This window comes from Ictidomys tridecemlineatus, chromosome 6, assembly GCF_052094955.1.
Source record: "Ictidomys tridecemlineatus isolate mIctTri1 chromosome 6, mIctTri1.hap1, whole genome shotgun sequence".
Taxonomy (NCBI): domain Eukaryota; kingdom Metazoa; phylum Chordata; class Mammalia; order Rodentia; family Sciuridae; genus Ictidomys; species Ictidomys tridecemlineatus.
In genome coordinates, this window is record NC_135482.1 from 122,464,171 (window position 1) to 122,477,504 (window position 13,334).

At 33.7% G+C, this 13,334-nt stretch overlaps 1 protein-coding gene across 3 annotated transcripts in view; it reads left to right on the plus strand.

Moving 5' to 3' along the window:
* Positions 1–13,334, plus strand: part of Xpo4 (exportin 4) — a 114,880-nt gene that overhangs the window by 32,177 nt on the left and 69,369 nt on the right. For all 3 annotated transcript variants that reach the window (XM_005338615.5, XM_021735479.3, XM_040281333.2), the window contains exon 4: positions 4,841–4,979. In XM_005338615.5, coding sequence (XP_005338672.1) covers positions 4,841–4,979 — 139 coding nt within the window. The remainder of the gene's footprint in view (positions 1–4,840; positions 4,980–13,334) is intronic.

Genomic DNA, 13,334 nt, shown 5'->3' on the forward strand with positions numbered 1-13,334 from the left:
AGAAGAGTAGAGGAAAGGGAATGGGGAGAGAAGAGGGGAAGGTAAGGGAAAGTACTGGGGACTGAATTAGAGCAAATTATATTCTATGCTTTTATAATGTCAAAATGAATCCTAATGTTGTATATAACTAATATAAACAATTAAAAAAGTCTAAAAAATTTTAAAAAGACTAACTAAAAAACCCCCACATGCACATATGATTGTAGGATTTTTGGAATTTAATAATACCTTTTCTCTCTTTTTGGGGAGAAGGATACCCGGGATTGAACTCAGAGGCACTCGACCGCTGAGCCACATCCCCACCCCTATTTTGTATTTTATTTAGATACAGGGTCTCACTGAATTGCTTAGTGTCTTGCTTTTGCTGAGGCTGTCTTTGAACTTGCGATCCTCCTGCCTTAGCTTCTTAAACTGCTGAGATTAAGCTTCTTAAGTTTACCGTATTAGGTTTATATTTTATATGCGCGCACACACACACACACACACACACACAGAAACATGTATAGAAAATGTTATATGACAAAAAGTACCAAATTCTTTTAAGTTTCCTTTGAGAAATGAGGTGAAAGTGAATTTTTCTTCTGTACTTTAAACATTTTATAAGACTATGTATTGTTTGTATGATTTCTTGAGAAAAATAATTGTACAGCTTTTGGGGAGAACTTGATTTACTAATTTTTTAATGTCTCCCCAAACACCAAGTGTTCTTTCAAGAACAGGCAGTACACATTATATGTTCACTGTGTAGTTAAATACTTTCTCATTGACCTTTCCATGGTCAATGAGAAAAGTTTATTATGTAATCAGAAATGCATGAAGTTGGGAATGGTGATGATAAACATACATAAAAACTTAAATGCAGAACATTATTGTCATGCATTTGTTCTTATCAACTGTTGTCTATCAGTCTCTGAATTCATCTTATTTAGTAATAGTTACTGGCATGACTTCAGCATTTATATTAATTGCTTTGCATTCAGAAAAATGCGTAAGAGTGAAGAGCCAGAGTTTGCTTAGGTTTTAGTGTTACCAATTTGACCTATAGATGAGCAGTGTGTGTGTGTAGGGGGAGGCAGGTATTGCCTATTTTTCTGATTTTTATAGAATAAGGGAGACTTCCTCTTGGCTTTAAACTTTTCTCCTTCCTCCTTGCTTGCTTGTTTGGTTGGTTTTTATTTGGTGAGGCCATTTGGGTGTGATACTAGCTTGCCCTTTTATTGTTGCCATTTGACCATATTTGTTAGATGTGATAAGATTTTTCTTTGATCCTTCTGTATGTAACTAGAGGTAAGTATAAGTAAATAGAAGTCTTGACAGTGTCAGCAAGTGTTCGTTGCATTATTTTATTTCCTTTTTTTTTGCATACACCACAACTAGGACATATTAAAATTTCTATTACAGGTTCACCTGGAAAAGAAGGATACTTATTTTGATATATTCTTTACCCTAGTAAAATATGTTGAAATCAGTTTTGATAATGTATACTATTGAACAGAAATTGAGATAAACTTGCACATTTATAGTTATATAGTAAAAGAAAATAAGCCAAGGTTTCTATGTTTATGAATTTATATGTAAGAAGTTTTTTTTTTCCATCTTTTGTCCCCTAGACCTAAAGTGTTTTCTGAAAAGCACTCTATTTATGTAACCTTGGGGAATTGATGTAAAACCTGAATATTCTCGTTTTTGATGCGTGGAACAGGGACTTGGTAGCCATGTCTTGTGGTTAGGATCCAGATCACAGGAGACTGAGTTCTGGCGCTCTACTGTAGCCATCTCTGTGAAGCAGCTTTTCCTAAGAAGTCAGGATCACATGGGAGCTTCTGGCTAGATCTGTTTGTTAACACAACATAACTCCCAGCCTGGGAATTCAGAACTCTGTACAACTGGATAGACTTCAGTGTGTGACAGATTTGCATGGTGTTTATGTGTTTGCTTTCTTGTATTATCCAAAATAATAATTTGAAACTTTTTTAGAATGGATTATAGAGTTCCGTATTAAAATAGTTCACTTATAAATTTTCCTCCAAACATTTATTTGAAACAATTTAAAATGAAACTTCTTAACAGTACATTGAACACATATATACCCTTTTCTTAGTAGTGGCTCAGTTAACATTTCATCACATTTTCTCTGAGCCATTTGAGGGTATGCTTCACATATCATAATGCCATATCCTTAACTACATGAGCATAATCTCAGTACTGTTGATATAACTTTTATATTTTTATTATTTAATATATTTCTAATTCTTATTTGGAGTTGTTCATTTGTCTGATTTTTATTTATATCCCTTTTCCTCTTTTTGGTTATTTAAAAAAATATTGCAGTCTATCTCTTCCTTCAGATCTATTAAAGTGTGCTTTACATATAGTTATTTTTAAAAATCCGGAATTTAACCATAGATTATACATTGTATTTAGTTATATGTCTCTTTAAAAATCTAGAATTATGGGGAGTTCATAACCCACTTGAATCAAACTGTGAAAGATGATGTATTAAGAACTGTGTAATGTTTTGAACGACCAACAATAAAAAAAAAAAATAAAATCAAAATAAAACCAAAACAAAACAAAAAAAAATCTAGAATTATTCTGCCCTTTTTATCTTTCATGTCACAGGCATTTTAATCTTATAGAATGCCCTAAAATGCGAGTCAAACCAAAAATTTTTGGCTTGCTACATAGGTAGAACACTACAGGTTGTATTGTATTGACTAGTATACCTTTGTCTAGTATAGTTGTGTACTTTACATTTCTTGCTCATAATTTTTTTCTTTTCTATTTTTTCCTCTCCTATGGTAAAATTTATATGGTGTGAGATACATAGTGCTCTTCCATAGGAGATCCCTTCAGTGCTGATGATTGAACTCATGGCCTTGGGCATGCTCAACAAGTGCTTAGCACTGAGCCACATTCCTCGTTCCACAGTCTGGCGCCCCCGCCCCCAACCCCCTCTTTAGAGAGGCAGGTATAGATAGCATAGTAGTTGAGATAGGGACTTGTACCTGACTTCTGCCATGCTGAAACCCCTGCAAATTACTTGACTAATTTTTTTCATTTTAGGATAATTAAATGAGTGAACAGTAGTACTTAACCCCAGATTGTCATAAGGATTAAATATGTTAATTTTTGTGAAGTGTATGTAAAACCTTGCATATCATAAGAACTCAATGCTATTATTCATTTTTTAATGGTTTCTAATTCTTGTTGATGGATATTTATAAAACTAGCTTTTATGTATGTTTTTAGTAGTAGTTTTCAACTTTATTTGTTTATTTAATGATGGTACTAGGGATGAATCCAGGGGTGTTCTACCACTAGGTAAAAGGCCCACATCCACAGCCCTTTTTATTTTTTATTGTGAGACAGGGTCTCACTACATTGTCTGGACTGGCTTTGAACTTGTAGTCCTTCTGCCTTAGCCTCATGAGTTGCTGGGATTATAGGTATGCACCACCATGCCTGGCTTTATATATATTTTAAAATTTATATGTGTATTATGAAAGTATTTTGCTCCCCTCCCCCAAAAAATATATATGTATAAAATTCTCTTTGGTCAACAAACATTTTTGTACTTAAGCATTTATTTGTCTACTGAATAAAGGATGAATCATTCAAATCTAATATTTTCAATATTTTTCACTTCAGGCTTGACCTAGGTAGACATATTTATTCTTTGTATAAATGTTGCATAAATACCTATTATATGGCAGGCAATGTATCTTGCTTATAATAGTGTTCTTAGAATGGTGGTTGATCTGGGAGATGAGTTAAACAGTATTAACAGATGCATCATGTTATGTGGGGGTACCTTGGGAGCCCTTAGTAGTAACTTCCTGGAAAGTGAAAAACAGTCTTAGCAGAGGGAGTAGAACTGTGTAAAAGCATGGATCTAAGAACTGAAAAAAGTTCAGTAGGTCTGCAGTTTTGAGTGTATGTGGAAGGAGTGAGGTTGGAAAGAGGAACAGGCACCTGGCCATGAAAGGCCTTCCAAATGGATAACCATATAACTTATATCTAAACTGGGACAGCTCTGAGAGTGAAAGTAAGCATTGTTAATAATTATGTGGACAATAGGTAAATTGAGACTGCTGTAGGAAAGTCAGGATGGGTCCCAGAGCTGCTTATAACCCAAGGGCTGTTGTATATAAATTCATGTTTTATGAGCCTTACCTTTAAGAAAAAGTTGAGAAAAGGTGTTTTAAATCTCAGTGCCCTTGTTATCAAATGGGTTTTGTAAAATGCTTCGACTAGAGATAGGTATTTTTGCCATCATACAGAGGAGCAGAACCTAGATGGGAAACTTTTAAGTTTGTTTTAGAATATGTATGTTTCCATAATATTATACCTTGGATAGCTAGAATTCTGCCTTTTCATGTGGATGGTGATGGGATTTATGATTATGCTACTGATTGGAGATGGATATTAGATCATGATTTTTCTTAAATTATGTAATTACTTATTAGTAATCCCCTCTCCCCAAATATTTACCAGGGAACTCATTTAACATATATTGAACACTGCCTAAAGTGCTTGATACTAGGCACAATCCGAGGGACATTTAATCCTTATAATAATTCTGTTAATGTTACCCTCATTGTACAGAAGAGAAGACAGAGGTACTGTTTTGCCCAGGGTCAAACAGACAATAAATTATGCAACTTGGACTTGAACATAGGTTTTCTGGCTTTGGAATCTGTACATAACTAGTAGAGAGGGTATCCTGGTCTCAGATATAAAGGGTATTATTAGTAGTTTCAGGCCTAGTGAGAAGCTTGAGAATATTTTTATTTTAAATTTAGTTAAATGTTTTCATAATGATTTTTATGTTTTATAGCCTCCAGAAGTATGTTCGGGAACAAATTCTATTAGCCGTAGCAGTAATTGTAAAACGAGGATCATTAGATAAATCAATTGACTGCAAAAGCATTTTTCATGAAGTCAGCCAGTTGATAAGTAGTGGCAATCCCACTGTGGTGAGTATGCAATTTGTATGTATAAGTATTAAATTTTTTATTTTTATTTCACAGCTAGCATTATACCAATACTAGTATGGATTTCTACTTAAAAGAAAAAGTGTGCTAATAAATCAAGAAATTTTCACTTGTTTAAGTTCTGTTTTTTAATGTGTATATATAATTTACATGTAGTGTATTTTGCTTTTGCATTTGATTGTTTTTATATATTGCCATATTCATAATCATCATTTTAATTGGTTGTAAAATATCTTTAATTAATATATTATAATATTCTTAATCATTTCTGTTGTACTCTACTACTGATTTAACATCCATGGCCCATTAAAAATTCTTTTTTTGAGACAAAGTCTGAGTTGCCCAAGCTGACCTTGAACTTGGGATTCTCTTCCCCCAGACTCCTGATTAGCTGGAATTATAGGTCTGTGCCTTTGTGTCTGATATTTTTTTCCCATTTTTAAATAAACCTTGGATAACTACTATTTATTACAGAACTGTTTGAATTAAATATAAAATGACATTTGGCAAAACAAAAATCATTAATAGTTGCCTGGGATTGAGCTGCAGATACTTAACTCATATGATAACTGTTTCTAATACTTAACTCACCCATAAATTATATTGGCAATACTTGTTCATTCTGATTCTCAAGAATTAAATCTTTAAATATTTTTGAGTAGTTATTATTATTATTATTTTTTCCCTTTGCTTTCCACAGTTTTTTCTTGAATCATTTGAGAGAGATCTATGTGAGCCCATATATCGTACAATTCTTTTGGAATTCCTTTGCATCTTCAGTGGCCTCTCAGTAAAGGGCTGAGGTTTTTATTTTTATATTTTTTTTCATGGTGCTGGGGATTGAACTCAGGGCCTTGTGCATGCTATACCCCCACCCCAAGTGTATGATTTAATGATATGCTTGATGCTTTGAGATTAAGATGTAGATGTACATTTTAGGAGGGTTGTGTGCATTGTCCTTTACTTTTCAATTTTACATCTGGCCTTTTACCATACATGACTGTATACTTATCTCACTGCTCTGGACATTTGCTAGGGTCTAGACTGAAGGAATCTATAAGCAAGCTTGTTAGAACTATGGAACTCACTTACTAAACACGCCCTAAGTTTCTTTCCTCCCCTTTGGAATTCACCAGTGATCAAGTGTTTATTTTTTTCCCTTATCAATTTTATTGAGGAATAATTTGCATTCATTACTGCATTTATTTAAAATGTACACTTCAGAATATTTTTTGTAATTATTTATAACATTAAATTATTACCAGAAGCAAAGGTACAGAATATTTGTTGTGATTTTTTTATTGTGTGCATTTGTGTGTTATGCCATTTTTGTGGCAGATTTCTTTAAGTAGTGCTGTTCAGTAGAACTTTATTGGTTGCTAGAAATGTTCTATATCGGTTCTTTTTTTTTTTTTCTTCTTCTTGGTACTGGGTATTAAACTCAGAGCCACTCAACCACTGAGCCACCATTTTGTACTTTATTTAGAGACAGGTTCTCACTGAGTTGCTTAGTGCCTTGCTTTTGCTGAGGCTGGCTTTGAACTTGCAATCCTCCTGCCTCAGCCTCCTGAGCCACTGGGATTACAGGCATGCGCCACTGTGTCTGGCTCTATATCAGTTCTTTTCATTATGTAGGTACACCAGTGATATGTAGCTTTTGAACACTTGGCATGTGTGACAAGGAACTGAATTTTTAAATGTATTTAATTTTAATTAATTCAAGTAACCATATGTAGCTAGTGGCAACCATATTGAACAGGGCAGTTCTAGAGATATTGATAATCCAAGGATTTAATTTTATGCCCTTTTACCTTAATATTATGAATATCTTAGTATTGTGAAATCTAATTTTTAATTTAATCTAATTGTTTATAAAACTAGAAAAACGTACATTTTTTAATCACCACATTTTATAAAGCATTTTGATTTTATGTAGTGGAAATTTCTTGAAAATGATCCTGTGATAATAGTCCATTAATAAGTTTTGAGATGAAAATTATTAGGAAGATACTTATTTACTTAACATTATTCTCTATAGTCTCAAAGATCGCTTTTATTGGTAGATGTGTTCTTCATTTCTGATGGAGACTTAACTCTTGAAGGTTGATGCTTTAGGGATACCTCATTAGTTGCATAATGACAGTCTTGTTATTTGTGCAGATTGACATGTGTGCAATCCAATGCTGGCTGTCACAGAGGGCTTAGGGGAAAAGTGCTAGCTACTATGGGCAGGCAAAAGGTTTAGAACAGAAAGTCCTACTGCATACTAGCCCTGAATGCTCTGAATCAAGTTACTTCTCATATTTTAGATTTTGCTTTAGCACATCTTTTTTCATTTTGACAGTCCTGTAGTTAAGAGTCTATCTTATTGCAATGGACTGAATTAAATTTGAGGAACTTTACCAGTGGCGCTGAGATCTATCTATAACTAATGCCTTTTCTGTGCTAGTTTAGTGATCATTCCAGCTGGGATTTTGTTGTTGAGATTTGCAGCCTGTCTTCACCCGCTACAAGACCTATTGGCACTAGGACACTGCAAGCAAAGGATAAAGAGTCCCTTGCCTCTCTCAGGAATGAGCACATACTCGGGAATTGTGTTCTCTACTTCCTTTCCTCTGGGGTAATTTGACCCAGCACAAAAAGTAGTCCACTGCAAACTGACAATTGGGGTTTTCCAAGGCACTGAAATAACTGATGTTCTGAGAATGATTAGAACAGATGGAGCTGTTTAGTTAGAGAAGATTTTGCTATATTCACAGTGTGTATACTTTGAGAATATATAAGTAGGTAAATTTAAAAATCTTATAAAATACTCCACAACAGAGATTTTCTTTTCAAAGTCAAATTTCTAATAGTAGGGCCAAGAACATGTATAGTAGTAAGAAATCAATAGTTAGAGGTAGAATTTTATTTCAACGTTGTAAGATAAATTGATTTTGGTGACTACAATGAAAACATTAAAACTTAAATAATCTATATTTATATGGCAGGTGAAATACACACACTGGCCTTCCCTGTTTGTCCTTGCTCAGTAGCTTGAAACTAGCTCATTCAGCCTTTGGAAGAGTATTAGGTTTTGGTTGGTTGTTCTCCTGTGCTAATTTCATGAATGTGTTTTATCCAAGTTTATTACATATACTACATGTAGATATACATGTAGTATATGTAATAAAGCACTGGTTTTGAATTCTACTTAGGTTTAAAGTGTAGCTTTGCCATTTACTGCCTATGTAACTTGAACAAAATTTAACTACTATAGGCATATGTAAACTAAATGTGATGATACCATTTCAGGGAATGCTCACTAAGCAGTGTTTGTGCTTCTTCCTGTGTGGCCTCTCACCCCATTTTTGTAGAATCTTTAGAAAATGAACTATAGTAAATCATCTCTATCAAACTTTTAAATATTGAAAAGCAGAAGAAAGTATCCATAATGAAAACTAATTATTTGTATATTTTAAAAGATACAGATAAGTAATAGATGAGTTTCCTTTAAATGTTTTAAGAAGTAACTTACAGTCTTGGTTCACTCCAGAGAGTTTTATGGAAAGATTACATTCAATTCATAAAACTTTTTCTATTTCTTAGTATAGTTTTCCATGTGTCATGGTGTGTTCTTAGTGTAGTTATGCATGTATGGTTATTAAGTAATATGTTATTTTATGCCTGTCTTTGTGGGCAGGCTGTTTTACTTCTATGCTTATAAAGGTTACCGTGGTTACCTCATCTCAGTTGGCAACTGTCAGACCTACTAGTTTGAAAGGCTTATGGAAACTTTCTTTCCTAGGGAAGCAACTACATTTTAAAAAATTTTAAGCTAAGATTTAAGCTAAAATTTTTAATGCTTCATGTTTGTCTTCCCTTGTAAGTAGCAAGACTAAATCACTTTTAAAGGTGTTTAATTCAGCATTTAAGCCCCTTCACTACTCTTTGCCATGTTAAAGAGAAGTGAGTGAGAAATTCACTTGTCTACAGCATTGCTGCCCCTGGATGTGATAGCCAAGTTAATCTCTCTTATCACAAAGTCTCATTGATGTTTGCTTAGAAGAGCAGCTGGAAGTCTGCTTTATGTATGGCAACCTTTCATAGTTTATTCTTGGTAATAAGGCTCCTGGGGCAAGAGCCAGGCTATTATAAGAGACAATCCTCTCTCTGAACAAGAGCATTTTATTTTGTCAGCTGGAGTTAGTGTTTGAGTTTCTTGTGCTTGTGACAATAAGCTGGTGAGTAAGGCAAGTTATCTCTGAAGGGCCTTCCCCCACCCCCACTAGCATGAAAATAATGGCTTTAATTAGAAATGAGAATGCTGCTGTAAAGCTTTTGATGTGAAGACAAGAGTTACTTAAAATTGTTAGCCAGTTTATTAATTTGAATTTTCAGTACTTCAATGAAAGAAGACTTCTGTGAAGACTTTTTCATAACTTTGAGACCTTATGGCATTGCCTTCTATTTATTTTACATATTTAAGTTTTCTCTCTGAAATTTTATAAAGAAAAAAATAAAGATCATCATGTATTTCTTTTCCACTTTCCTCTTGTGTTAACATAATGATAAGCATAGAAATAAGCATTGCTTAATTAATTCAAGGAATATTTACTGAGCATCTACTATATTACTTTAATGATGCTGTAGTTATGGTTATCTTTTAAAATGACAACTCTTTTAATTTGCTTGAACATAGATAACAAGAGGTGTGTGTGTGTGGCGGGGGGGGGGGAATAAAGACAAAACAGATGGTAGTTATTTTAAGGTAATGGTAAAAATACCCCTTCCACTTTATCTCATCATGACCTGCTCCATTGATATAGCACTTTCAGGTATATTATTTAAATTGAAACTTAGAGCAATCATGTGAAATTAAGCAGGGTAGAGGGTAGTAACCAGTAGACAGCTGTGACTACCTTCAATAAAGTGCCTTGTCCACAGTTTTTTGAACTGGGAAATCTTGGCCTGTTAGAACCCAGATTTTTTTTTGGCACCTGGGCAAAACAGTAGGATTCCCATATTGTATGCAAAGAGTCCTTTAGAGTGTTTTTTACTTATTTACTTATTACAGTGTTTTTCACTTATTTTATTTACAATACAGGTTCAATAAATTTTGTTATTTTGATTAGTTTATCTGCAAATGAAAATGATAGATTTAGAGCTACCTGTTGGTGGTAAATTGCCAGCAGCTGTGAGTGACAGACAAGCTGCTTGTGAAGCAAACATAAATCAAAAAGAATGGATCTGACACCACTTTGCAGGGGCTTACACTGTAGTTTCCAGTAGTTACTTTGTTCTGACATTAGGTAATAATTGCTACTGAAATGATTCTTTTGCAAAAGTGTATGATTTCATTAATACAGTTTACTCACTACACTTAAAAATTTAATTCTTTGTGATCTGGCATAAATAAAGCATTATTGTGTTAACCTCTTAGAAGTCTAAGATTTAGACTCTGGTCAAATTCCTGGTAACTTTAGTATGACAGTCTCATACCGCTTTTCTCAGTCAACTTTCATCTGATTTCACTGAAATTGTTTACAAGAGTGTTTGTTTCTGAGCCTCCTCAATATTGGAGTCACTATTTCCAATACGATAATATTTAGTTCTTATCTCTATTATAGAATATAGTTCTGGTTCTGCTGCTTAAAGTTAGAAGGGGAGTTAAGAGATTATACACTTAGGATGGCCTCTGAGACAAGCAGTTAGAAAACTTCGACAAGGGTATGAACGAGTTAAAGTTTGTGATCTCTTCTTGGCAGATTTGATGCTTTTTCTTCTTTCCCACTTTCTCTGTCCTGGAAAGGAGCTGCCCTCTGTTCTCCTTAGAGAGCTCATTTTTGGCTTGTTTCCCTACCTAACTTCATGACTATACAATGTGAGGGTAGCTTAATTTTAAGGGGATTTAATTGACAAACACTGAAAATGAGTAAACTCTTGTTACTGAGCCGTAGACATTTTGTGATATGTTTAGTATCCCTGTGAATAGAGAGAAATGTGTGTTGATATGTGTTGAAATACTTTGCTCTCTTAATGTATAATTAACGCTTAATTATTCATCTTTCTTTGATGAATGAATTTATTCATTTGGCCCTTTTGTATAGTGTTTATTGTTTATGATGCTAATCTCATATCCTTACAGGTTTTCCAAATTAAAGAGAGATCAAACTACTTGATATATTTTAATGATGCAGATCTCTTTCTGAATTTTACTTCTTTGGATGCTGATAATTTTTACATAGTTATAAACAATATTTCTTCATGCTGCATAATTTATTTTTATGTATTCCTTAAGTAGTATGTGGATAGAAAACGTTTTTATAGATTTGTCTTTTCCATAAGTATAAAAAGTAGACTATAAAATAATATATGTGGATTAATAGTAATGGTAAATAAATAACATATGCAGTAAGAAATAGGAATGATAGGATAATAGGCAATTTTCACTTTTTTGTGTGCTTTTCTGAGATGAAGATATACTGTATTATTTTTCTGGATAAAAAAAATTAAGAATGAAAAATTTTTTTTTCAGAGAGCTGTCTGTAATGAAAACTCATTTTGTTCCTGATTCTCATATATTAAGAATGGGGCTGGGGCTATAGCTCAGTTGGTGCACTGCTTTCCTCACATGTACAAAGCCCTGGGTTCAATCTCCAGCACCACAGGCCAAAAAAAAAAAAAAAAAAAAAAAAAAAGTACTTTTAGCTAGGTGCAGTGGCACATGCCTATAATCCCAGCAGCTTGGGAGGCTGAGGCAGGAGGATGGAAAGATCAAGATCAGCCTCAGCGATTCAGCGAGGCTCTCAAAAAAAAAAAAAATAAATAAAAGGGCTGGGGATCTGGCTCAGTGGTTAAGCATCACTGGGTTCAATCCCCAGTACTCAGGGGTAGGAGGAACAGTATACTTTTATGGATGAATTTGTTCATCAATTTGTTCATCCTCTCTTGGAGGAATGTATTTATTGCCAAAACTTAAAAGCAATTTTATGCTCTGGGGACTCCTTGTTCATTGAAGTTTGTAGCTAAAGGAGACTTAGAAATCTTTCCTGATTCTGAACTGCAGTAACCTTTCACCTGTCTTTGCCTTATTCGTTTTTTCCACTAATTTGTTTCATATCTTTTTTTTTTTTTTTTTGGTACTGGGGATTGAATTCAGGGGCACTCCACCACTGAGCCACATTCCTAGCCCTGTGTTGTATTTGTTTAGAGATGGAGTCTAACCCAGTTGCTTAGCATCTCACTAAATTGCTGAGGCTGGCTTTGAACTCGAGATCCTCCTGCCTCAACCTCTGGAACCTCTGGGATTACAGGTGTATGCCACCATGCCTAGCATTGTTCCATATTTTGACAATAAACATGTGTATGATCTTAAGGAAATACTCATTTCACATTTAATTAAAACTTTATTGTATGTATTGAACATTTACTAGAGCTGTTTTACTGAAGATATTAATATGATCATAGTTTAAATGTGCCATGTTGTGAAGACACTCAATATATGGTAAGTTGTAAATTACTTGTGCAAAATTATTATGGATTGTTTATTTACAAGGATGATGGTTTGTCTAAGGATGCTTCTGAATTTTTATGCTTGCCTGTTTTTTCATATAAGTTGTGTGTGAATTCTATTTTCAATAAATTATCTCATTTTAGAGTCTCTTAAACATTTAGATATCTGTTCCAAGGTCCTTTTCACTGAATTCTTATTTACAAACTTTAGGTCAAAATCCAAGACTAACACTTATAAAAAATACAGAATATTAAAAATTGTCTCCAAAATCAAAGATCTTGAAATTCACTTTTTTAGATCTTTATGAATTAGCTTTCATTTGAATTTTATTAATTTGATTTACTGTGCCTATTTATTGCTTTATTTTATACCTCTTTTTCTAGCTATATTTAAAAATTAATGTTCACAGTTGATCTGATATAATTTAAATGTGTTTGTGAGGTTTCAGTTACTGGCACTTTAATTTTTAATTACCATTTTAAAAGAAAGACTTTTTAAGAATTATAATTTCGTTAACTCATTTCTTTTATGGGGGCGAGGGGGCACTGGGAACTGAACCCAGGGGCGCTTAACCACTGAGCCACATCACCAATTTTGTTAACTCAAAAATGAAGTTATTAGGAGAAAACATGCCATTGGGTCCCCTCTTGACTGTAAGAGTTCTGTTCTTCAATAAATTCTACTCTTAGAAAGAACAAAAACCAAAGTTATCTTACTCGATAAATTGAAGTCCCTCTAGTAAAATGACATGCTATAAACAGTTTTTTTTTCCTAGGAGAGGCTTTTGCGCTGGATTTCTCAGACCATGATTCTTTTTTGAGACATGCAAAAGCAGTTAAACA